The sequence below is a fragment of the Solea senegalensis genome, linkage group LG1, assembly GCF_019176455.1.
Source record: "Solea senegalensis isolate Sse05_10M linkage group LG1, IFAPA_SoseM_1, whole genome shotgun sequence".
Lineage (NCBI taxonomy): Eukaryota > Metazoa > Chordata > Actinopteri > Pleuronectiformes > Soleidae > Solea > Solea senegalensis.
In genome coordinates, this window is record NC_058021.1 from 6,908,475 (window position 1) to 6,935,931 (window position 27,457).

General features: G+C 40.8%; 1 protein-coding gene across 1 annotated transcript; it reads left to right on the forward strand.

The window, feature by feature from the left end:
- Positions 1-6,498: 6,498 nt before the first annotated feature.
- LOC122780092 (kidney mitochondrial carrier protein 1) lies at positions 6,499-13,809 on the forward strand. Its single transcript, XM_044042880.1, has 9 exons — positions 6,499-6,727; positions 6,846-6,993; positions 8,549-8,643; positions 8,847-8,932; positions 9,757-9,852; positions 9,975-10,099; positions 10,689-10,812; positions 11,423-11,503; positions 12,030-13,809. Exons 1-9 carry the CDS (start codon positions 6,664-6,666, stop codon positions 12,069-12,071), a joined length of 861 nt encoding a protein of 286 aa, XP_043898815.1. The 5' UTR covers positions 6,499-6,663; the 3' UTR covers positions 12,072-13,809.
- The last annotated feature ends 13,648 nt before the right edge of the window (positions 13,810-27,457 follow it).

Consider the following 27,457-nt stretch of genomic DNA (forward strand, 5'->3'; position numbering starts at 1 on the left):
AACCCATAAATAACAAGTGGGATATATATGATATATTTTGCAGTGACATCCATGAGACCACTGAAACCCCACTTATATGCAGCTACATCCAAACCACTTATGACCGGTGGGAGGATCAGTGAGCAAAGGTCTCACCTCTCAAAACACAAGGACCTACATGAACCATGTCCTAAACCAGAGGTCTCAAACATGTGGCCTATACTGTTCTTCCTTGATATGGTTCCATATAAAAAACAAATACTTAACACTTTATTTTGAAATTCTGGGAAATATTGTCACAAATATTGTTATATTCCAGTACCAGGCTAGCTTGCCATTATATAATTATAAAGATCATATCTCTCATCCCCACAAAACAGTTGCTTTTTCCAAAAAGAGTTGGACTATTTTTCACTTGACTGCCCCACACTGATCAGAGTATACTCAGTGGCCCCCAGGGCCGTTTGAGTTTGAGACACATGTCCTAGGCTGACCTGCGAGTGACGGTAATGAGTCCCTCGTAAGCACTGATTGTTTAGGGTGCACAGGTAATGAGGGGCCCCCCAGAGTCTAGGATCGCCCCTGTTTATTTTAACATGACAAATAGAGGCAAAAAGAAACAGCTAGCGTAGCTCTGTCTGCTAACACACAATACCAGTTCTAATCCTGGAAAAGTGTAATAGTATTTATTTTTATCCACAGTACAGTGATTTGTGTGTTCACAGTCATTGTGCTAAGCTAAGTAACATTGCTAGTAGCTGTAACGTCACATGAAGCAGCTACGCGAGTGATATTTTATCATGGTATTTAATTTCTACAAGTTAGTTGATATTTTTTTCCCCTTGTATGAGTTGAATATTGTGGTGTTTGTTGCGTGTAGCACAGGGTAGCAGCTACTGTAACTTGCTAACTGCCTCCACATAAATCCTGTGCAGAGTTGTCCTGTGACCATTTTGTCTCCTTCATTTACTGTCATATCTTTGTCTGCACCCACTCGTGTGAAACCCCAGTGGAGTGGAGTGATACGCAGTGACACTGGTTGCGATGTTCCTGCAGTCACTCATGAAGAGTACGACACATGTGCTCCATATTTAGCTGACACAATAACATTCAAGTGCTCCTCATGTCGGAGAGTAAAATACTCAAAGTGTGTGCGTGGTTTCATGTCATTTGTATCATTTTGATTTCTGATGCGGGGCAGATTTCCTCTTCGGAGCCTCAGTTTTAGTCACAGCTTCTTCCACAAAGATCTAACTAATGTTTCCGAAAGATCATCCCTATGTTTCAAGGCCTGTGACTGGAGAGAGCCTGTGCACACATGTGGGCTTCTCTGCTTTCTCATTTCCTTCTTAATAACACAGCTGTATTCTCCTTCCTCATCCAAACACAGATATATCCCCTCCTCTTCTATCCCAGGTTGCTTCTCGGGGCCCTTTTGACAAATCACCACATTAAATGTGGTCATTTCTAGGCGCACCACACTTCCCTCTGTTTATTGGTTTCAGATAAAACTGCAATATTTCCATTAATCTACTTCCGCTCGTCGGGGCTGTGTGTATCATCTGTCCGTGCACACAACACACACACACACCTCCTTTTGCTCCTTGGTCGTTAATAAAGTACTGATGGACACACTGAGATTACTGACCCGTAGCCAACCCATTAATCAAACAATGCAACTAGCATATGATCATAATAAATATCCTCTAGATGAATGTCATGCAGCCAAGAGAATAGTTCCACAACTTCCTATAGACGCGGGGACCAGAAGGACAAATTTGATATAAAGTAGATAAGATAAATCTGAGGTATTTCCAAAAGAAACACGTTCTCTGTGTAGAAATCTCTGTCCTGACGGGCAGAGCCACATACATTCAGAGAAGCATGCCATCCGTGCAGGTCCTGTCGACCGCCCGCAGGCTGATGTACAAGATCACAAATGTCATTCAAGCATATCTCTGTTTCCTAATTAGCTTCATAGACAGATAAAGACTTCCACTCATTGACCAGAGATGGTTTGGTCTAACATGTAAGTGGTGGTGTAACATATAAATGCTCGGGTCATCACCACAGACTGAGCTGTTATCTCAGCAAACTGCTTCTGCCTTGTCCAGGAAAATTAAAGGGTTATGGTCTGACCTCTAGTGGCAGTAAGGGGGAACTACAACAGAACGTGCATTTATCTATATACTTCAGAATTTTAAGTGATTTTCTTATTAATTTCGTATTTTATTTGTATCTAATTGCTGGTGATGGTAATATAAACTTTAATTGGTAGAGTTTCTTTCCTAGTTTGTCTGGTTACTTTTTTTAAATAATGAATTCCTGGCCATGGGTGTAAATAAACAAGCACCACCATTATTGCATGTCTCTTAAATTAACTTGTGCCCAGTTTTCCTTATATCCTTACGTACGTCAGTATATGCTGTCTAATGTGACTGGTGCATTTTAACACCTAATTGAAATATTCTCTATAATTCAAGGCACGTCCGTCTCTGTCCTTCCCTTTAGTTCTCATTGATTCCTTTGATGTAAAATGTGTCATCACATATGATGAAAGAAGCGCTATTATCTCAAGGAACGTATCTGTCTGTCTGTCTGTCGAGGTCAGACTGTCCGAAAATAAAATGTAATTTTATTTAATGCCAGCAGTTAGAGATAAACAGCAGCATTTTGCTGTTATTTGTTTGGAAAAGGGAACATTCATAAAACACTTTGCGGCTCCCTCTGCTGAGAGGCCTCCAGTTTCTTGTTACGTCTATTGCAAATAACAATTGGCTTGGTTCTTTTCTGGGTTACACAGATATTGCTTTTCAGTATTTCACCTATTCATTTCGTATGGCACTCATGTTTGTCTTTGTAGCACTGAAGCTCAGACTTAGCCGAATAAACCACTCAAAATTCAATGAAAGTGTTGATCAGCTTTTTTCTTTGTTCGGGTGCTTTTGTGTGGAGGACATTTTGGGGTAACAAGATGAAAAACACAATATTTATACTTTAGGAAAGTTCAAAAATGGTTTAAATTAGACCAAACACTTGAGGATGTTTAAAATGCTGATAGTTGTTTTGGTGTTGGTGTATTTAAAGATGTGGCATAGTAATGCAGGGAATGGATTCGTACGTCGACATATTCAATAAACAGTGTCTGTTGATGAATGACTATAGGGCTTATATTTGAGGTTAATATGTTGTAAAAGTTTTGTTCTTTCCATGTGAGGTCCTTAGTTTTGTAGACACAGGCAATATTTCCATGACATAACTGAAGTAGAAGCCGATGAGCAGTCACAATCTAATGTCCCTAATGTGTTTGTCATTATCTGTTCCTATCGCTCTACAGATGCAATTTAAACAAAGGGCAAAGCATGTCAGTGTAAACATGTTGCTTATTGATATTTATGCATGAACACACAGTGGCATATTGGCAAAACCATGTGTTCATTTAATGGCGTCACATTATAATAGCTTCTGGACATATTGTCGTTATAAACCGCAGACTTGATAGCTGTATGGTACAAAGTCCAATGTTAACGGGATGTGATATTACACTTGACGTCGCCATTAAGGCAAAATGACATATTGATTCAATGATTAAGTAAAGAGGCACCACACAGTCAGACTAAAAGTATGTGAAGTGTGTTGTTGTTGTTCACTTGTTTAGTCAACACACCACTTTTACATGCATGTTAAAGGTCAGAATTTAGTCAGATTAAGACAATAATTTTGTTTTCTTAATGTCACGTAAACATGTTAGTCCGACTAAAATCGATCTAGACTTACTCGGACTAACAAACCTAGATAATGCGGATAGTCCGGTTACTCCGGTATGTACACACTTAGTCCGACTGGAGTTGGACTTTCTGCGCAATGGATTGCGATCGTTGTCGTATTGTGGCAATAAGGAAACATCAGTTTATTCTCCTCCATGCTGTGGTGGGTAACGTTGGAGATGTTAATCAGCATTTGTCCATAGAATCACACTTACAGACTGGAGTTGAAACCTTCATTAATGATAAAGCTTGGAACTCCCATGGTGCACTGAGGCTTCTCTCTCAGTGCAACACAACAACTACTCTGCAAGTGTTTAATGCACTCATCACCATGTGAGTCTGGTCGTGCCAGAGATTTCTTTCTTTCTTCCTGTTCTCTCTGATGTGGTTGCTCAGTGTGTGAACTGTTGGGTTTCAGTTCTTCTCTCTGCCTTACTATGTAAAATGCCTTGAGGTACAGAATGTGGGTGATATATAAAACGGCCTCCAGTGACTTCAGAAAGAGCCTGGACGCACGCTGTCATACTCTGACCTAACCCTACTGTACCTCTTCAGCAGAGGGCATCACCATCTGACATGACAGCAAGTCACTGACCTCAGCAGTGTGTGTGTGTGTGTGTGTGTGTGTGTGTGTGTGAAGCATGCACAGTGACATCTGCACTACAGCTTTGTGTCCACGAGGCCCTCAGGCAGTTGCACACTGAACAAGGACCTTCCTCCGCATGACTGTGTTGAACATTTACAGACCAGGATCAATGATGTTCAGGGTCAGAACCTTCCTCTCACTCCTCTTGCCCTCTTTGGGTGCTGAGTGAAGATGACTGAAGTAGAATATTATCACTAGCACGCACTGTCACATCTCATCATAAAACAGCCATTCGTCGTGCTGGGGACACCAAAGGTCACAATGACATAGCAATCAGATAGGAAACAAAAAACAACAGTTCATATTAATGCTGTATTATTATTTCTATAGCCACATGATCAAATATTATTTATTATTAATGACACCTCCACCACCGCCTAATAATAATAATAATACTGATATTATCCTTTATCATTCACTTTGCATGTGAAATTATACTTAGTTAAATTTAGCTTACTGTTGATCAGATTTACACTGTTTAAAATAATCAATAGGAGTTGCTCTTGGTGAACTACAACACTGAGTGTATTTTTAGACCGCCACTCCGTTTACAGAGGCTGAAACATGTTTCCTGACCTCTGACCACTCTGAGGGGGGCAAAAATAGGTACAGTGCACTCTATTGCCAGGATTAGAAATCTCAATTACCAGTGAGTAGTAGTTCTTACAGTATATTATTTCATCTGTGAAGGACCATTTGTCTGTTTGTCTGTCTGTGAGCAGAATATAATTAAAAAAGTAAAGGAGGGATTTGATTACATGATCTACTGTTTGTTACAGCTCAAGGGAGAAACAATTTTGTGTCTATTAACACCTTAGTGGGGTCTTGGCAGTTAGTTTTAGTGGAGGTTTGCACTCTTTGTGTTTTTTCCTCATGGTATTTAATTCATTCAGAGCTTCCAGTAACATATTTATGTTCTAATGAAAAATGTGAAAGAAGTTCTATTTATCATGAAACAAAGGCACCACACTTATGTTATGTCTTATGTTTCATGTGTCCACAGAGTGTCTGGTTTATATTATGTATCGACTTGGTTCAAGTCATTTCATATTTACTATAAACACAAGTTTGTGTTGTGATTAATCACAAGCTATGTAGGATTTGTTAATTAACACTAGCCGTGGGGAAATCTCGACACCAAATACCCTACTGTTTATATTTGTATACTTTATAGACACCCAACCTCTTATTACTTAAGAAAATCATAAAATTGAAAAACAGGTCACACAGTGGGGCACGTGGCTACTACTGTTGCCTCACAGCGAGAAGATTGCTGGTTGTCCCTGCGATGGATTGGTGACGTGTCCAGGGTGTACCCCGCCTTTCGCCCTATTTCAGCTGGGATTGGCACCAGCAGCCCCCCGGTGACCCTAATGTGGAGAAAAAGGATGGGTGATGAAAAATTTAGTGGAATTCAGACAAAGGAGAGGCCCACATGGACAGACTTGGCAGTTGGGCTGGGAATGTATTTTAAGTTTTTGCATTCTTTTCATTGTTCACTGTAGAACATTTTTGAGCTGGAAAAAAATACAAATACAGATAAAGCACATTACCTAATAATGAATAATGGTGGAGTTCCATTTAACATCCTCAGTTTCAAGGTGCCTGCTATAGCTCACTGTCCCGATTATTTGACCTGAGCAGAGCCATTGTCAGTCATATCAGTACAGTAGTAGTAGATTTTACAGTTATACACATAAATATGGAAGAGGTTTACAGCCAAATGTAAAAAAAAAAAAAATAGAAAACGAGATTAAAGCGATTAAAGTCAGAATTCTGACTTCTTTCCTCAGAATTCTGGCTTTTTTATTTTTTACATTTTGTTTCCAAATTAAATCATATGCGGCCCTTATGTAAACTCAACTATGTCTATGGTGGAACATTATCATGTTTTTTTTTCTGGTTGCACTCATCTAATAGTTGTTTTTTGTGATACAATTTGCCAATTAAAGAAAAAAATAAAATACTATTCAACTTTCCTTTGAGCACAATGGGGTTCCCCTGTCTGGCTCAGTTGCTTAGCAACAGACAGTGGGTGGAGAGATGGAAGACAGTATGGCCAGGGGAGTGGATGGGGGCGGGGCTTCTTCTAAGAGCCGGCGGCAGGAGGAGGGGCGCGGAGGTGCTGTGCTGCTTCGTGTACTCACCGGTGCTAAACGCAGAAGCAGTAGGTTTGAGTACTATTTTCAGGCTTTGTGTCGACAAACGCTGCCCGCCGGTTTCTCCGGTACTTTCTCCAAACCCGCGACTCGGCACTGACGGCTGTAGGAGATGTCTAACGTCGACTGGAAGCCCTTTGTTTTCGGCGGGCTCGCTTCTATGACGGCCGAATGCGGTGGGTGATGCGTGGAGCGGCGTGGAGGCCACCGCCACCGGCGGCGGTTGAACTAACAGCGTGCGTGTGCATTACAGTCAGACACTAAAGTAGCATCTTGTGTTTCTTTGTGTGGCAGGTACTTTCCCCATCGACCTGGCCAAGACGCGTCTTCAAGTCCAAGGCCAAGTGGGCGACATCAAATACAGAGAGATCCGTTACAGAGGCATGCTGCACGCTATCGTACGGATAGGAAGAGAGGAGGGGCTGCGAGCGCTGTATTCAGGGTCAGTAAACTGGATTTATGTGAGGTTTCACTTAACTCCCTCTCGAATTTCCACTTAATACACATATAGTGTCCCAATATTGGGTTATATTTATTCTGTGCATTGCACGTTTTTTAAAAATAGACGCACTTCCTTGTTTGTTTTTTTCCACTTCCTTTATTGCACCAGCCACAGTCCTACCTCGTTTCACCTCCATCCTTCCTGTATTCTCATCAAGTAGGACTTTGTTTTGTCTCTGTCTCACTTTGGATATAACGACATAGTAATTCATTATCAGACAAGCACGTCTACATATCAATTACACACGTTATCCCCATTAACTTCCATTAAAAATAATGGAAGTTCATTTATATAGCACGTTTCAGATGCAAATCACTAAGTGCTGTGCACTCAAATAAAATACTACAGCAAGGGAAATAAGAATACATACTATGCACAGTTGTCATAAACCATACCCTAACCCAGAGTAAAAGCCTGTCCAAAAAGACAAGTCTTCAGCTTCTTCTTAAATGGGTCAACAGAGTCCATACAGCACAGGGACAAGGGATAAATAGATAGATAGATGCATACATACATACTTAATTGATCCCCCTTGGGGGAATTACACACTGTCCAGCAGCTCTTGACAGGTAAGTATAAAACAAAAAACAGATAAATAAATGTGCTTTCCATAACTGCAGGACTGCTGCCGGGAAAGAATGGTCTCTCCATGTTTTCAAACCTGTATGGGTGGATCATAAAGAGTCTTTGTTATAATTACCTTTTTTTGCAATTTGGAAATATAAGATGGGGCAGCCATGCAAAGCTCTAAAAGTTTTTTGTTTTTTTTCAAAAATATTCTTAAATCGATGCTCAATTCTGAAACAGGGGAAATGTGCCCCATTCACTTTGTCCAAGTTAAAAGCCTTCATGAATATATATGTTTGTATAAGTATATAATCACTTTTAAATAAAAAAAGTGTTAGCTTTGAAAAAAAAAAAAAAAGGTCTTGCTTTGTGAAGGCTGCCATCTTGCAACTAGAGTGTGAATTTTGCATTTTAATTTAATGTTGCTCCTCCATGCAAATGGAAAAAAATACATCTTTCTGGTTTGCAAATGCCACCGTAGTTCCCTAACATGCTTGGGAATGGACTTGGAAAACGTCTGGTGCACAAAATAGTGCTGATCCTAGTAAATCATGGGACCCTGCATCTATGATTTGATGATAACAGTTCATATTTGCTATGATTAAGATCGCAGACAATGTTGTTGTTACGGTAAACCTCCAGGAATCAGCACATACAGATTTATGGAGGTTGTGAAGTGTTTTTTTATTTGATTGTTCAATGTGGTGTTTAGAATAGTGGATCGACTCTTGTATGGTATAATGTTACAGTACTGGGGAATGCTGACAATTACCAAAGTAGAAAATAGCATCATTTGTCTGCTTGCCACAAATTATATAAGACAGTGAAGAAAATTGTTGCCCTGCCTCATCCTCTTGCCAATAAATTATGTGATCTCTCCAACCTGATTGTTCCTGGAAAATAAAGTATGTGTGTGTGTCTTTTGCAGGATCTCTCCTGCCATACTACGCCAGGCCTCCTATGGGACTATCAAAATTGGCACATACCAGAGTCTTAAGAGGTTGCTGGTTGACAGGCCAGAGGGTGAGTCCCTGTTTGCACATGCACACACAAATCAGACAGCTGTTCCTGTCCGCTCATTAGCACATGCACATTCCCCTCTAATGTCGTAGGGGAGACGTGTGTGTGTGTAAGTGAGACCTAGATAAATGTGTCTACTTTGTATTCATTCATACAGTCACTCACTGTTTAGAGCATGACATCAAATGCAGTCTCCCCCCTTTCAGATGAGACATTGCTGACGAATGTGCTGTGCGGCGTTCTCTCTGGTGTTGTCTCCTCTTCCATCGCCAACCCTACAGATGTGCTGAAGGTAGCGTTTTGCACACTGACTGAAGAACTGTGTTAGATGTTGTTGTTGTTGTTGTTGTTGTTTTTTTGTCCTGATGAAGCTGCAGTTGAAAGCAGTAGAGCAGGCCTGAGCGATTCTTGACACTGCGCTGAGGGGTACAAAAATGTCACACCTGCAAAGCATGGCTTGTTCTCTTGTCATATGCACAGCTGTAATGTACTAAGGAATCAAGTTTTTCACTTTCAAGCAGTCTAACTGGTATTTTGGTCAGCTGCCCAGTGGAGCCAAAGGCACCTCTGTTATCATGACCCCAACTTGTGGATTATTTATAGACCTAAGTTTGAAAAGCTTTGCATAGTGTTCTGTAAACGGCACTAGTGTTTGAATTTGTGTGTGCACACATGGTTATTTGCTCTTATTGCGATTTGCTTGACCTTTGATTGACACACCCTGTGAGGCGCACGGTGTGTATAAAACATATCCAGTAAGTAGTTGTGGGTTGACACATGCATTTTGTTTTTAAAATCACAAATGTGTCCTCGCTCTACCTGCCAAGTTACCACTGAGACGGATGACTTATCAAGGCCAATCTGTAAGCGGCAGCCGTTTTAATCGAGAGTAAGTGAAAACTGTGTGGCAGGATTCCTGGAAACAGGGGAATTGAAACTGCTTCAGGACACTGAGTGAGCATGCCGAAAGAATCTGTATTAACTTGTTTTTCTGCTGCAGTCCACACGGGGATTGAGTAAAACATGCCCCTACGTGTAAGTTCTGCACTGGCTTTGCATGCTTTCATATTCTCAAGTTCAAGTTTATGGATATTACGGTTGTCTCGTCTCACCTAGATTCGCATGCAGGCTCAGGGAAGTGTCATCCAAGGCAGTATGATGGGCAACTTTATCAACATCTACCAACAGGAGGGGACACGGGGCCTGTGGAAGGTACTGAGAGCTTGACAAATGGTTTAATAGTTTTGACTCATGGTGTTCAGAGAATTTAGGTATCACACACGCACCTATGTCGTCGTTCTACAGTCTTTCCCCTCTCTCTCTTTCCGCACCAGGGTGTCTCTCTAACAGCCCAGCGAGCAGCCATTGTAGTGGGAGTGGAGCTACCGGTTTATGACATCACTAAAAAGCATCTGATCCTGTCGGGTTACATGGGGGACACTGTGTACACACACTTCGTGTAAGTATGCTCAGTTCTTGTCTCTCTCTCTCTCTCTCTCTCTCGTGTGACCTTGTCAGAGGCAAATAAAGGTTAAAAAGGGCATGTGTGCTCACTGTTTGCAAAGACAATTAAATGTTTAATTTTTCAGGGTTATATTTGGGAATGGGTTTGTTGTAGTCATTCTCTGTTTGTTCAGTGTCTAAATTCAATTAAAGATGTAAGCTTAATGTACTTAGCTAACACAAATGTTTCTCTCTGTTCACAATCAGCATTAGCAGCAGGGAACTGTAAGACATTTGAGCAAATAGCCAGCAGTGAAAACAGCAGCTATATTACATTTGTATTTCAGCCAACAAAGGCGTACTTCCCTGTTTTTCACAGCAAATTTGGTTGATTTTGTGGTATTCCATCTGTGCTTTGAAATCTTTTCTGTCCAGTTTATCGCACAGGGGGTTAACTCATGTTAGCTCTGTGTTTATTAGGTTACTTACTTAGCCTTTTCTGCGTTTTTAACTGCTCCACTTACACGACCATTACATGAAATGTCTGTTAAAACACCGCGGACACAATTCAGCTCTAAAAGGAGTCTGCGCTGTGTTGTCTTCAGGTCCAGTTTCGTGTGCGGTCTGGCCGGAGCTCTGGCCTCAAACCCAGTTGACGTAGTTCGGACACGTATGATGAACCAGAGAGGAGGAGCTCTGTACCAGGGAACAGTGGACTGTTTACTGCAGGTCAGTCGAAAACCCATGACAGCAGAAACTCCCATCTGATTTGATTATGCAATTAAATGTTGTTTTTGAATGTTCACATAAAGTCCGGATGACATTTATCTGTGACTGACTGTTCTGATATTGTACTGCAGCAAAGATGATTCCGATTTCAGTATTAAACTCTGTTGTCATAATCCTAAACGTACGCGGGGCTCTAGAGTGTGACCAGTTTGGTCGGATATGTGACCAAAAATCTTTGGAGTGCGACAAAATATTTTCTTTCTGACAGCTACAAATTGATTCTGCCTTTTTTTTCCCCAACAAAATTTAAAAACAACATTTTGTTCCGATCATTCATCTCCCTGCAGCTCTCTCCTCCACATACACACACATTGTATCAAGTCTATATATTCTTTGTTTGTTATAATGATATTGTAGACAATTATATGGAAATCTTTTTTGTTGTTGAATTACTGCCCCGCCCATGAATGTATTTTGTTTAGATTTTTTTTTATTTTTCTTGCCTTGAGTGTGGATTCATTTTTAATATCACGTAGCAATTTCCAATTAAAAAGCACCCAGTTGGGACAATTATCAGATAAAGTGTTCAACGCATTTGTTTACTTTTCAGACATGGCGCTCTGAAGGCTTCATGGCCCTCTACAAGGGCTTCCTACCCAACTGGCTCCGCCTGGGACCGTGGAACATCATTGTATCCTTTAACCATCGCATTAGTGCACCAGTGTGTTTGCACATGACCCATGTTATGCAATGTACTCTGAGCTGAAGAAATGAGCAGGGAAAAGTAGTCATTTCTGTTATGCTCTCAGCGACGTGCATTTCAAGCCATGCTCGAGTAGTGGAGAGCTTAGTTTAATGCTGGCTAACGGTGTTATGCAACTCTGAGTGACCTGTCTCACTCGCCCTGGTTAGAGAGGAGGTCACTGGGGCCTACTGTGAGGGGAGGAAAGGTGTGGAGCGTGAACTGTATGAAAGGCTTTTCTGCCCCAAGACCCAGATCTCATTAAAGATGATTTTAGAAGGTGGAAAAAAAAGCACATACTCCTCATGATCCACACAGGCCTGAGAAATGTAGTGAGATTATTCACTTATTCCAGTAGGAGAGGCTAACGGGGACACAAGGAGATAGTAACAAGGGAGGCTTTGAGCCGAACTTCAGAAAGGGACAGAATTTCACACATTCTTCCAAAGTCTATGTTCCTTCACTCCGTGCCCAGTTCTTCCTCACTTACGAGCAGCTGAAGAAGATCAGCGTGTGACCGGTGGAACGACGGAGTCGAGCACAGATGAGCACATGCGCCGACACAAGCTCATGAGCTCAGAGGACCAAAATCAGTAATGGCTGGATGTGGATGGTTTCTTTAAGGAACTGCTGACGGGGGGTTCATGCTGACCCATGACTCCTGTGTGGGCCAAGCCAGTGGCAAATGTGGACGGGTCTGTGACACAAATGTTCATTTGCTGTTTTAGCTCATCCAAAAACTACATTAGGCTTCACCACTCATTTAAATTTGATGTCGGCCGCTCATATCTATGTCAGCTAATTGACTGAGATGTGTGAGTGTGCTACGTGAGTCACGGACAGTTGTGGATTTCAGTCACAGCTGTTTTGAAAGTGGCTCTGCTGTCACATTCAGTATTTAACACTGAAAGTGAGCTTTACATTGAGTGCCTTGGTTTGTGGTACAGGCTGTCGTAAAGGACTGAGAATGTCAGACAGCCACTCTAAATGACAGAGGTCATTCCCTTTTTGAAAAATGAACGTGTCCAACCGGGTCTTTGGGATCGTGTGTGGCCATTGTACGTCTCTGCAAACCATGTATGAATCGAAAATGCAATATGCATATACAGATGTGCATATCAAATCTGATCATTCTGCCTCGAATTACACTGGAAATAACCAGTTTCTGATTAGGTTTTGTATACGTTATGTTGGGATTAGACACCAACAGCACCTGGTTTGGCTCTGAAAAGATTTACTTTACACAATGAATGTAATGATTTTGTAATAGGGAAGTTATATTATGGTTATAGCATCTTATTTTCTTTAGTAATTAACAAGTAATCGCTTGGTAATAATGTAAAATGCCAGTGGCATATGAGGGAGAATCCTGTGAAGGTATTACGCATGGTGCACTTCACTAAACTATTACCTGGATGTTACTTTGTAATTTTATCTCCTTATTACCATTGTCATACGGCGGTAGTAGAAGCATATACAAACAAAAAACAACAACTTTATGTTACAAATGTGCACATTTCTCGTGGTTTGCAGAAAAGTAAAATGGCAATATTTGTGGGAGACAAGGGTGAAAATGTCTGCGTGCATGAGTTAACAAACCTGGATGGGGATCTTTTTTTATATATACATATATTTCTAAATTGAGATAAGGGCGGGCATGTGTGCGTGCGTGTGTGTGTGTGTGTAAAAAGTGAAATGACTTATTGTACTTTAACTCATTATGGAGTATTTACAGAGTAAAAAAAAGCCAAGGATACATTACTGTGTACTGAAATAAATCACTGTTACATAAGCAGTCTGAACGCCACTGTGGCTGCTCCGACGGGACGCACACTTCACAGGCCAGAATGTGCCGGAGTGTCCGTCATGCCAGTGGAGTCAAAGCGGTAAATATAACCTCTGGCAACTGAAGGGCGACACGCGGGCGTCTTCTGGGTCTCTTGTGTTATCATATTCTTTGCTGTAAAAAAAAAAACGTCATGTTCACACAGACGCATGACATAAGTCTGCTTCTTGAATCAAGCTTTGTTTATAGGCACTAAAATCACTGCACGTAATCCACAGTTAACTCCGGGCAGATTTTCCATTCACAGTAGTTTCTCGCTGGTTGCGTATATTTGAGCTTTTGTTGTTGAAGAATGTAAATGTTGGCTGGCTGTTACAGAATGTGTGCGCTGCCAATATACCTTTATCATACATTTGTGGTTAATGTAAACGCTGCTGTATTATTTGAAATAAAATGTGAAACACTCCAACCACCCACCCACCCGGTATGTCGGTGATGTGCCTTGTTTTGGCCACAGTGTGGTGCTGTTGAGCTTCTCTTCAAACACTTGTGCTGCTTTTGAATCTTCTCTTTAATTCCCAGTCCTCGACTGGAGGCCATGAATCTAGCACAGTTGTGTTGTTTGTGCCGGGCTTCTTTCAAACGCACACATGTTCATGCAGCAAACAATGGCTCATGAATTATTCACACAGATCTAAGATGTAATTGCTCTTTTATTTCTCTTGTAAATTCCCAGCTTCCCCTGATCAGAGCTGTTCTGGGGCGCTGATGGGAGCTCGAGGGAGAGCAGAGGGAAACACTGAAGTGAACTCTGCAGCTCCTGTTCGTGTTTGTGCCACCTTTTATTTTGGAAGTGTTGTTATGGGACTTGTATGAGAACTGCTATTGTTGTGTCTCTCTAATCTTAAGCCACCATGTTGCACTGCCGTGTTAGTGTTGTGACAAGCGTGTAGTTCCACTGAACCCCTCAGTTATAACTCTGCAGGTACATTACAGTTCAGGAACAACGGTATGGTAATAATATGCCAGTCATTTCACAGGAAGGAGATGATAATATGGTATTATACCATTTTATTTTTGTTTAAATGACCACATATAAGCTTGTTTAATAGTGTTAATAAGATTACAGTGTTTATGGATGTCAAACATGCGGCCCGCGGGCCAGAACTGGCCCACTAAACGGTCCAATCCGGATGAATTTGTGAGAAAGTCGCATTTGTTTCCCTTTTGATAAACGTTGTCATGAACTGACGACCTATAGTGATTCGAATTAACATTAGCTGTTACTTGGATATTATGGAAATAACACGGTATTACTGTAATGTTGTCTTTTCATTGCTGATTACATCCCAAAGAAGATGTTATGGGCCCTTTGCACAGCAGCCTCTTTAAATAACGATGTTACGACGACGTCCATGGCGATGATGGAGACGAGGGATCTGTATGCTGGTCTCAGCAGTGCAGTTACATGTGGACCTGACTTTGCAGCACCAGCTGGCGTCTATGTCAAGTCGGGGCACAAACACATCCCTCACTGTCCATAAGGCGAGAGGAAACCGAAGGGGGAATAAGAATAATGTGTGCCTTGTGCCAGGATTTGGCATCTCGACGCTGGCTTTGTTATAGCCTCCTGCTGCCTGGCATCACGTCCCTGGCACAGTCCTCTGGACCAGTGTGGCCACGGGGGATTCCAGCAGTCACAGACACGCTGCATTATGGGTATTATTTGCTGACTGGCCCAAGGGTGCAAGGAGGCTCGGCCGGCTCTCTTGTGTTCCAGGGATCAGAGTGAGCTTTTTTGTGTGAGGCTCCTCTCCAAACGCCCTCCTTTTTTTTTTTTTTTTTGTTCTTTCAGCCGTTTCAGATGAAAACATTGCAACGCACGGGAGAATTAATGGATAAATGGACGAGCGGATGGAAATGTAGACAAGGAGACAAATCTATCCTGCTCTGTTAGACCGTTTTGTAAATGGGACTTGTGCTGACAAAGAGAAAAAAAGATCACAGGCCTCAGTTGCCATTTCTTGTTGCTTTGTATTGTCATTGAGTTATGGGCTGAGGACAGTTGGGTTTTTTTAATGGTGCTTGCGTGTTTAGTTTGAGTGAAATGAATGTTTTTTTTCTCTCCTGGAAACGTATTGTTTACCAGCCACAGATTCTGCATAACATGAAAATACCTTGCTTAGGAAAGTGTCGTCTCCTGGAGAGAGAACGAAAAATGCAGCCCCTGCAATTTGAAATTGTGCCTGTGGTAAATATTTTTGATGAATCGTACAGCTGGGTCTGGTCTGAGAATAACAAGCTGACAAAGAAAGGGTTTTGAGCAAGGAGAGGTGATAAATCCTGCGCACGCGTTATGATGATGCCATTTAATTCTCAATGGTAAACAAAAAGGGTGTAGGCTTATTTACACACCTGGCCCTCTTACCTAACAAAATCAGAATTTTCACAACAACATGGTTCTGGCATTTTACCTCATTTTAAACTTTTACTCAATTATTCACTATTTTAACTTGAGTTTTGTGTGCGAGATAGAAAATGTGCACACAAACAGGAGCACACAGACGCACGTGATGCTTCCCCACTGCTGTGGTGTAGCACCCTCACACTGGTGGGGTTTTTATGTTGGCTGCCTGTCTGTCTCTCTGTCTATCATCCTTAATGAGAGGCACTGTGAGAAAAGTTGCCTCCAGTTGTTGTCTGTTACACCGCTAAACACGCTCGAGTGCTGGAGCCGACGATACATCACGACTGAAACTCCTCATCCAAACAAACAACCACTAAATCACACCACAGTTGACCTACATTTCTCACCATCGGAAGGAGGACTGGCTCCCGAGGGAGACGGGATCACAAGGATGATCCGCTGGAAATGCTGCGCGGTTGTTCCATTAAAGGGAGACTCTGCTGATTCTGAACCGGCGCGTTTTGATTTATTGCACTGATGTTGTATGAAGAGGAAAGTGGGCACTTTGTGTTTTCAGTCAGTCGCCAACCTGTTAGCAGCCGTCGCGTTCTACTAGCACAGTGTTGCCGTCGCCTGCATCTGTCTTGACATTAAACAATTCACTGTCTTTTGTGCAGCATGAGAACCTCGTCCAAAACGACAAGATCCATACAGAGAACAACATGTTACGAAATTCAAGCCTGACACAGGGCTTTACCGTTCCAAAGCGAACTGTACCATGATGGAAATACGGCTAGAGAAAGTCGTGTGAAGCTGACTTATGGTGCTTTTCCACTATATAGTTCTAGTATGGCTCTACTCGTTTTTTTTTGCTTTTCCATTAGCGACAGCCGATACTAAAATGTGACGTGGACAGACTGCCGGCCACTGATTGGTCGGAGAGTGTCATCACTGGAAGAGTCACGAGGGCAGCGTCCGACACAAGAATCAAACCGTACTGTAGGTCAGTTAAAAAGACGTAAAAATCCCTGAAAGCATGTGTTAATCACCAACATTTAGTAAGGACAATTTTCGAAAATCTCAATATTTAACTGAGGAGTCTGGTGTATTTAGCGACAGCACTGCTGAAAGCAGAATTCAGTACACCAAAGAGAACTGCTTTGCTCGCCACATATAAAATGACATTGCAGCAGTTTCATGCAGCCGTGCTAAGATGACTCCACCCACATCGAGTTGGTATAGTAATGGAAAAACGACCCAAACCAAGCCGTACCGAACCTTGCTAAAACTGTATAGTGGGAAAGTGCCGTCAATCAGCATTGTGTGAATTCGTTTGACGTTCATAGTTTTAAAAATATTACATACCACAGCTTTAAATGGTCATTTTGACGTTCTAATAGAGACTCAACCATGTTCTTGTTGAATGTGTTCACTTTTGTGTAATTCCCGAGTATAAACTCTGGGCAGCGCTCATGTGCTTTCTCTGCTCTACAGTCCTGACAAAGAGAAGTAAACACTCCATTTGCTTGTCCCCAACCGCTGCGCTCTATCTCTCCACAACCCGCTCAGTCTCAGCTCCCCACATTAATATCCTGGCGTCTTGATAAGGAGTAAATATTCAAATATTCAGCTGTATCATTTTCCTTGGATGCTGGATTTAAAATTCCCTGCCCTGAGGGCGAGGCATGCCAGCACGGCACGCACAGTCCATACACATGAACACACGTGCAGGGCCTCTGATGTTTGCTGCTGCTGCTGTCATTGCTCATTGACAACGGAGTTCAGTCCCACATACAAACCACTGTGTTGAGGGATGTGGAGATTGATATGGGAAGTGGTAGGAGAGAGAGGGAGAGGTGTGTATGTGTGTGTGTGTGTGTGTGTGTGGGGCAAACTGATAGAATGATATTTTCGATGAAGTCAGTGGGGGGTGAGAAGAAAACTTCACTGGAACTCGGCTGACGATGAAACTGAAGGTGAGCGCTTGAAGAAAGAGAATAGGAGATGACAAGAAGAGAAGGGATCAGTGGGAAGAGAAGAGAGGATGCAACACATGTCCTGATTCTCTGCTGTGCTCCAATTAGCTTCCATGTGAAAGCTCCAAGACACTGGTTGTCAACTGCTGTGCCAGAGACTCGAGACACAAACGGGCTGTGAGACAAAAGCTTATTGGTCCTGACGTCACATTTGACTTGTCTGAGAACTTGGCAAAAAGGGCGCGCGCGCGTGTGTGTGCGTGTGTGTGTAATGTCAGATGCCATAAAATATTACCCAGAGCAAATCTGCTCTCTGTCCAAATCTGAAAAATACCCTTGAGCCACATTTAAAGGGGTAGTTCAGGGTTTTTTCTTTTCTGATGGGGTTGAATGAAAAACTGACTAGAGTTAGTACAGTGTGAGATTCTGACAGTGCTATAACTTCAAGCAACAATATCAGAGTCTGATTTTGACGCATACTGCACCGAACTGCATCGTAGAGATACTGTATGGGAAAATGTGAAAGGGGAAGTCGCTCAGTTCTACTCATCAAGGTCACTTTGCTCGTCATGTGGAGTGTTATTTAGCTCATGAAAGCAGCTGAAAATGGCTCGGGAGGATTCAACGTCATAGTGATGTCATCGTGGTTATCTCATGTGTGTTTGACGTTCGACAGACACGAGGATTTACCAAGAGAGCAAACATTTCCGGGTATCCGTCATTAGTCATTAAAAACAGCTCGTACCACATAGATACAGTATGACAGAAAACGTGAGTGGTCTTGACACCTTGACTTTAAGAACATGGTTGTTAAGTACTGACACATAGTGCGGCCACATCACATGCAGATCACATGCATACAAACGCGGCAAAGCCTTGTAAAAAAACACACATAAACAGACAAAAATTACCTGATAATGATTCACTGATAAAGAGAAAGTGTCTGTGTTGCCTTTGTCTCAATAGGCATTATGGTTAAAGACGCAGTGTGTGACTTTTAAATATAAACACATTTTCCTTTACATTCAAACCGCTGTCGGATGAGATCAGGCAATGCTGATTTGGGCCACACGAGAGTCTCTCTGTGTTTTCTAGAAGTAGTTTTCTTGTCTGCGGCGACGTTCCCGAGTGATACGTGAAGGCACACGTGTAACAGTTACAGTTACACAAGTCAATTCTACTGCAAAAACAAACAACAGTAGGACTTCTGTTACCGAGTCCTGTTGTCGACAGGTTTTGGCGTGCGTACTTGTCATTACCGTAACTCCTAGACCTTTTGGGACATTCATTCAAAAACTATGGACTGGCGATCTGTCCAGGGTGTGAGATTGTGACAGCACCCCTGCGCGACCCTCATGTGGAGGATAAAGTAGAAGATGGATGGATGTATAGCGGAAAGCAGAAAAATAAACCTTTGCGGCCATATACTTGTCGTCACGCGAGCCTTCAGGACTCCCGCGGAACGACCGTCCAATCACAGACGAGATTCACCAGCGTGTCGCACGTTTGTGACGTCGGCTTCTCTGTACCGTAATTCCTAAACGGTTGAATAACTGCCCGATATTGAGAGTAAAGATAATCTTTGGAAAAAAGGGGCCGCAGCACTCACTCATTGAACACTTTTTGACAATTCTACAGCCACAAAATCCAAATAAATCATCAGTCATAAGAGGGTTAAAGGGTGTTGGAAACATTTTGCCTTGCATAAGATCACGATTCGACAGAATACTTAACCTTTATCTGCTTTCGGGATATTTCAAAGCAAAAATGTGAGCGTTAAATTGTGTATGTTTGGAGGAAGCAGAGGTCTGAATGCTCTGTTTGTGCCACTGTTTATTGCAAGATTGTTCACAGTGTGTGTTTTCAAAGGTTTGACCAGGAGTTCACTTCTCTGTGGAAAATTGGCCCTGCAGGAGAACACAGATCAATGATAACACACACACACACACACACGTTGTCATCTGTAATATTGACAAGCAGTTAAATGGTCTTGTTGCCTACACACACACACACACACACATAGAAGAAAGAGAGAGAGACACCGTGCACCTCTGTCCTATCTTGACTCAATAAGAGTCACATGTTCTCTGAAGGCATGAGGCTTCATATCACACAGTAATGTACCGAGGAAACAATAGCACCACTGTTGCTGTGAACTGTCGGAGGTGAGAGGCCTATCAGAGCTCTCGTCCTCCTTTATGCAACACACACACACACACACACACACTACACTTTGGCCCAATCAGCATCACTGCGGCAGGAAATTCCAAAGAAAATGACAAAATGTGATCACAGTGATCTGCCCTCTGATCGCTAATAACCTTATTCCACAATAGCTGTTATGAAAGACAACGGCGAAGAACTAGCAGCAATCACGCAAAACTAATAAACATTCATGATCATGTGACAACGGATGGAAATATCAGAGCTGCGCGGATTAATACGAAGAATTAAAAACTGATCTTGTCTTGCTTTTGTAAAGAAAAGAAAAGAAATAAAAATGGTGATTTACGACTGCCTCCGACACACACATCCACTCACACACACGCACACATATACATACACATACACATACACACGTACCACAAAGTTTGACCACAATTAAATTAAGTGAAACTGTTTTCCAATAAAAATAACAGCCCTCAAATACAGTCCATGCTGTTTGGCCTCTGCTCCTAGAGAGGAGCCGTTGTACTTTTGGTTCCTTTGGTTCCGTTTGTCCGTTGTTGACACACACACACACACACACACACACACACACACACACACACAGATCAGATACTCCATCACAAACACAGCATGTGATATGTTGATATTTGAGCTGCTGAAGCAAAGTTAAGGCCTATTTTTCTTATTAGGTTCACAGAAGCACCGTTGCATTTCTCTCTGCTGGTTTTCCTTTAATTCTTAGGTTGAGTCATTAAGTAAACCAACTGCGTTTACACCAAACATGAAGCCATTTATTTTTGTGGTCACTGAAGGGTATATTCTCACGTTACCTACACAAATGAAGCCTGGGAAGCTTATTTGGAAAAGTGTCAGACTCCAGGGTTTAAGGTGCTGAAACTGAGCTTTCATAAATAACAGGACAGGCTGCTTGTTACTCCTTTACTATCACTGATGGGCAGTGTCGTCATGTAACAAAGTAGAAATACTTCATTACTGTACTTAAGTACAAAATTCACCTATCTGTACTTTACTTTGTAATTTATGCTTCTAGCAACTTTTACTTTTACTCCACTACATTTCCTCTATGAGTAGGTTTGTTACACATTGGGGCAACGCATGGGCAAGTGGAAAGGGAACTTGACTTGTAACCAGAGGGTCGCTGGTTCAAATCCACCCAGCCAAAAAAAAGGTCTGGGGTACCCCTGAGCAAGGTACCCAACCCCCAAATGCTCCCCGGGTGCTACTCAGTGTGGCAGCCCACTCCTCCTAATTCTAGGATGGGTCAAAATGCAGAGAAATACTTTCCCTAAGGGGATTAATAAAAACTAACTTAACTTAATTACTACCAAATTAAAACAGAGTTGGTTATTTATATAGCACTTTTCTAGTCTGGTTAAGCACTGTATGTGTATGTGTTTTCAACAACATGCATACAAAAAAGGAAGTTGTAAAAATTCTGATATTAGGTGTCACAATGTGCTCCTGTCACGGTTTATACTGTGATTTCGCTCACAATTGCCTGCCTTCTTTAAAAAGTGGCTCCTCGTGTAGAAAGTTTGGGAAACACTGAGAAGCAACGCTGATGGTAGACGTGGGACTAAATCAAAACAGCAAATGTGTAAGCCAAGGAAAAAAAAGGCGTGGGAAAAAGCAGCCCCGCTCATATTTTAGTAATATCTGCTACTGCTACAGTTGCTTATATTATTTATAAAATTCTAAATTTAGAGAATAAAAAGAGACATGAGTTGACGTGCAACTCAGCAGCTGAACTGTTCCTGAAAGAATGAAAACAAACAAGGAAACAGAATAAAGGAAACAGAGGATGGGAGTCTATTAAGTTAAAAGAAAAGTCCCTCAGGGCGTATAACTGTATAGTAAAGGTCAGTGTTTATTTTTGCCCCTCCTTGAACTCCTGATACTATGTCGAGCAGTAAACTGATAATGATGGATACTCCTTCCCTGCATAGCTAAATCTGGTTTTCTCTCAGTTCACACGTAAAACAGGGAACGGATTCTGATGGTGTGGCAGAGCAATTTTAAAAGGAGTTTGATTATTGGCGGAATATATTTATGTATTATTTGTCTGTCGGTGATACTGAAACCCAGTCACCCACATTTTCCAACCCAAATTCCGTTACTTATTTGCCTATCTGCAGATATAACACATGCATATCAACGTGACAGTGTTTTAACAAGTGGTGGCGCTTTTGGATGAGATGAGGGTGATGAGAACCTCAGATTATGAATTACGTTGGGGTGAGGGTTAACACCTGGTTAGGGTTAAGAATAGATCATGGTTTTTCATTTTTTTTGCTCAAAGCGCCAACATTACCTCCGGAAAAAGATAATATCCCATGTCCAGGGTGCAAAAAAAAACACTCTGAGGAACCCTCATACTGTAACACACAACATGTGTAGCAAGTAAAAAAAAACACACTCACACTAATGTTTGTTCTTGACCTTGCTGAAGTCACTTTTTATAATATTGCTTAAGTAAAAGTCTTAAAGTTGAACTCAACAACTGTTTTACTAGCAATGCTGCAGTTTAAAGATTCAAGATTCAAGACTCAAGACTTGTTTATTTGTCACACGAGGTTGTACACGGTACATTTCCTGGAAATCAACATTGCGACACGCCTCCATTGTGCCGAAACAAGATAACAATTTAAATTCAAATAAAAATAGAAATAATAAAACAATAAAAAAAGTGTAGTATATTAGAATATAAAGAAAACTGTGCCTAAGAATAAAAAGAATAAGAATATAATTGTACACAAAACTGTATATTGTTTTATATACAAACCAAACTTGTGTGTCTTTTGACAATTTTTCAGCTTTGATGCTTGTGATGCAACAACCTGCACACAATATCCACACATTATTGGATGTGTAGATATTTATTCGTGTGTATACATACATGCATATGTACACCATGAAAACACACTGGTTTTAATGTTATGGCTGGTTTGTGTGTACTCACTGTTCGATTTTTACAATGTCATCCTGACACACATGCACAAGCACGCACGCACAAAAGCACAGTCAGTCGCACACAGACACACAGTCACTCCCAGAGGGAATGTAATGGGAGGCATGCATCGTCAATCTTTGTGTTAAGACTCCATTCCTGTGTTAACCTACTTACAGTGTGACTCCTCCCTCCATTCGGAGTAAAAACACTTTTTGTTTTTTTTATAGTTATATAATATATATATTATATAATTATATATATTATATATATATAGTTTTATAGGTTTATAGTTATGAACCAGACGAAATTCCTCATATTGTGTGAGCGTTACCTGGCAATAAACCCGATTCTCGTAAGAGAAATAAGTATGTGTTACTTAGTTTGTGCTACCGCGAGTTGATGCAACAATGATTAACCTCCAGTCAGTTCTGACAAAGACTATCTAAACACTGAGTCTCTGGTGGATCAATTTTCCCAGGCTCCTGCACAACATGCCCAAAAAGACCACACGCACACACAGTCCAGTAATTGACAGTAAAAGCAAGTGGTCAACTAAGCCTGAGCAGCGCTGAGGGTATTTAATATTTTTACTGAAGCATTAATGCCTTACATGAGTGTATAAAAAGCACAGAATTGTAACCAAATAACATTATGCAGTCTTGTATGAAGTACCTTAAAGGGATACCTGAGTAAAAGTACAAGTATCTTACAGAAAATGACTTTAGGAGAAGTTGAAGTCACTTTTCTTTATATTATTACTTATTATTATTATTATTATTATTATTATTATTATCATTATTATTATTATTATTATTATTATTATTATTATTATTATTAATAATAATAATAATAATAATAATAAGGAAAAGTCTTAAAGTATAAGACATTTACTGTACTTAAGTATCAAAAGTTATTTTCTGATATAAAATGTACTTATGTTTTAGAAGTAAATGTATTCAAAAAAACTGAGGAGTAAGGATTGAGCCATGGTGGCTCAGTGGTAGGGCGATTTGTCTTTCAGGTGGGTTCAATTCCTGACTCTGCTAAGTCTATGTGTGACCCTGAGCAAGACACTTAACCCCATGTTGCAGCGTGTGAATGGGTGAATGACAAAACTCTAGTGTAAAGCACTTCATCAAGACTAGAAAAGCTCTATATAAATACAGACCATTACCAACTCTTCTTCTTCTTCTTCTGGTTTTATTAGGTAGTAACGCGTAACAGAGATAGTTCGAGGAAATTTAGTGGAGTAATATAATATAAAAAACTAAAGTAAAGTACAGATATGTGAGTTTTGTACAAAGTATTTGTACTTTGTTACATTACAACACTGATTTTATGATTGTTGAATTCCCTCATCGTACATTTAAAGTTAAACAAACGTGGGGTATTATTGAAAAAAGAATTTGGTTGTAAACATGATTATGTTAATTACCTTTATTGCAACCCTTCTTGTCATTTATGTTTCTTTCAATGTTAAGCCTGATTGTTGTTTTCACATATTTTGCTCAACTTCCTCTGAAACACAGAAATGGATTTAAGGTCCAGTGTGTAAGAATTATTGACATCTAATGGTGAGACAGTAGATTGTATCTCCTCCACACACCCCTCCCTTTTCCCAAGCACATCAGAAAAAAACACAGTGGTTTTCCCATACCAAAGTTTCCACTTCAAAGGCTTAAAAAATAAAACACTTTTATTAAAAAAAAAATAATAATAATAATAATAATAATTATATGAACACACGCAAGGGAAGAATGTTCGATGTCTGCCTGTAAACCCTTACAGTTGTTTTTTCTTTTTCGTTTTTTCCCCAGATCACGGGAGGTTAAAACTATTCTCCTGCTCATTTTTATTCCCAATAGAGTGCAGGAGCACTCTCTTTTTTCTTTTATTTAAACAAACAGCTGCAATGCAGCTGTTTTTTCGCCACAGATCAATATCAGTGGCATGTTCCTGACACTTTATTCATTCAGCATGTTAAACGCTCTGAAAAGAAGTGCAGAATAGTTCTACAAAACCTGGTGCACAGCTCTCATGTGCAGATGTACACGTTTGAGTTGTGACTTGAATATGTACCTTTTTTTTTTTATTCTATAGCTCCAAGTTCACATACAGTATCATAGAAACACTTGAAGCAAAGCAAGTAGTAGAAGAAAACAACAATGTAAAAAACAAAACAACAAGTTTAAGGTTTGCTAAAAACATTTATTAATAATGGCTTTGCTGTATTTCAACATTGCATTGGAAATGACACTGAAATTTGCATCTCTGCCCAAAATGAAGAAGAAATCCGAGTGTTGATCTATGTTTTTCGTTCCAGAATCGTTTGACCCAGTGATGAATGCCGATTAAACACATTCCCACTGTTCTAAAACCCATTTCATCCCAGATAAAGACCTGTGAAGTGATGAATGCCGATTAAACACATTCCCAAGGTTCAAGGGTTTCACTGACAGCAGTTATAAGCTGTGAATGTGATTTAAGAGATGTCACCGATCATACGCTCTAGATCAGCGATGGCAGTGGAGGTATTTAACATGTCCTGTACTTTTAACCAAAGGTTCAAGGGTTTCACTGACAGCAGTTATAAGCAATGGATGTGAAGGAACACAAGTCGCTTGGAGTTCAAATTGTACCATGTCATAACAACACGTGCAAGTCAAATGAAGACAACCACCACTCACAAACTTTTAAGAGGCCACAGGCTATGAAAACATAGCTGATATAAGCTAAAATTATAAAAAAATAAATAATAATAATCCATTCACTACTGGAATACTGAGGATGCCCTTGAAAACAAGATGGTGCATCTCAAGGGGTGTATCCTCCATCCTCTAAAAATAAAAACTAGGTTTATTCATCAAACACAGCAAAGCAACATGAAGATGTTGACCTTTTTGCCATTTCATAAACAAATGAAAAAAGAATATGATTGTGAGTAATCCATTTTTAATAATTAATATTGAAACAGAAAGATCGGGAGTCTTTCATGAAAGACATCGTTTTTGTCCTTCCCCTCACACTCATCTTCACGACAGCCGTTCGTGAAGACAAATCATCTGAGAAACAATAAAGAGTTAAAAAAAAAAAAAAATCATGCCCCATATCGTAACATCTGTGATGATTTAGAAGTATTTAACACATGGTCTCAGAGAATTCTGGGAATTCCAGCTTTGAAACTCAGCAAAATCAATATGAAACATGTATGGAGACAGAAAGTCCAGAAAACTCCATAAAATCATAAATAAAAAGAAAAACTCACAATCTGTTTGTATTCATTCTATTGGTGCATGTGCTCACATAAAATGTCTTTCTTTTTTTTCTTCCCCCTCCTTTTTACAACACCATAAATACCATAAAGTGAAGAAAAACACGAGAGTGATGCTTGTGTACAGTGTGTTCAGTTTGTTAAAAGCCTAAAGACAGAAAGTGCAGAAAGTGAAAGTGAGTCCTTTTGTGGCATGTGAAATGCATTACGCTGCTCAGTCACAGCTCACACCATGTGAGAACTGTCATGCATTAAGATCCAGATGAATAATGTAACAATCCACTCAACCGCCACTTTATTGGGTACACCTGTATATACTGTAGATACATATATACATATTGGGGGAAAAAAGCTAATCAGCCAATCACATGGTCAATGGCAAAGTTCAAACCAAGCATCAAAACTTTGGATAGAAAGGTGATTTAAGTGACTTGGAATGTGGCACGGTGGTTAGTGCCAGATGGGCTGGTCTGAATATTTCAGAAACTGCTGATCTACTGGGATTTTCATGCACAGCCATCTCTAGAGTTTTTCGAGAGAAAAAACAAACGTTCTCAGGCAGCGGAGAATGACTGGACTGGTTTGTGATGATAGAAACGCAGCAGTAACTCTGTCGTATCGCCAAGATATGCAGAAAAACATAGTCAAACCTAGCAGATAGGTTACAGATACACAGCAGTCACTTTATTAGGTACAGATAACATCTTGAAAAGGGGCTTTTTCAGCTGTTTTTTTTACTCTGGACAGGAATAAACTGCTGAACTACTGGGGTGTTTGAGCAGTAGAATTCACTTCTGAAACTTTGTGTTTTCACTGTCTCCGACTTGTCTGCTTGTTAGGCGCCTCGCTTCATCAGCACGGCACGAGTCCACTACACTGAGAATCAACTTTGCCTACTTGCCAGATTTAAAAAACACGGTTTGCCCCAGCTTAAACAGTCGGATCCTTGTCGCCGTACAAACGACAACAAACTGCTGTGAGTCTGTTCTGTGACTTCCAAAGGTCATCAAGCAGACGTTCTTTCATGTGAATTATGTGAAACAGACCAGCACAGACAAACTACATTCATCCAACAAAAGCACGACATTTCAGATACACGCCACACTCTTCTCTTTGTCTTTCTGGGAGAAAATAACCACCCTTTCTGCCGATAAGCAGTTTGTGTTCAGTTCTGTTCACTTGAGATATTGAGGAAAGATCTCTAAACAGCAGATGCAAACTAATGAGGCGACAGTACTGATGTGAAGAGGACCATTATCACAGGAGGCCAATGGCAGGGAGCAAGACCAAAATGGCCTAAGGGGGGACTCAGGACACACACAC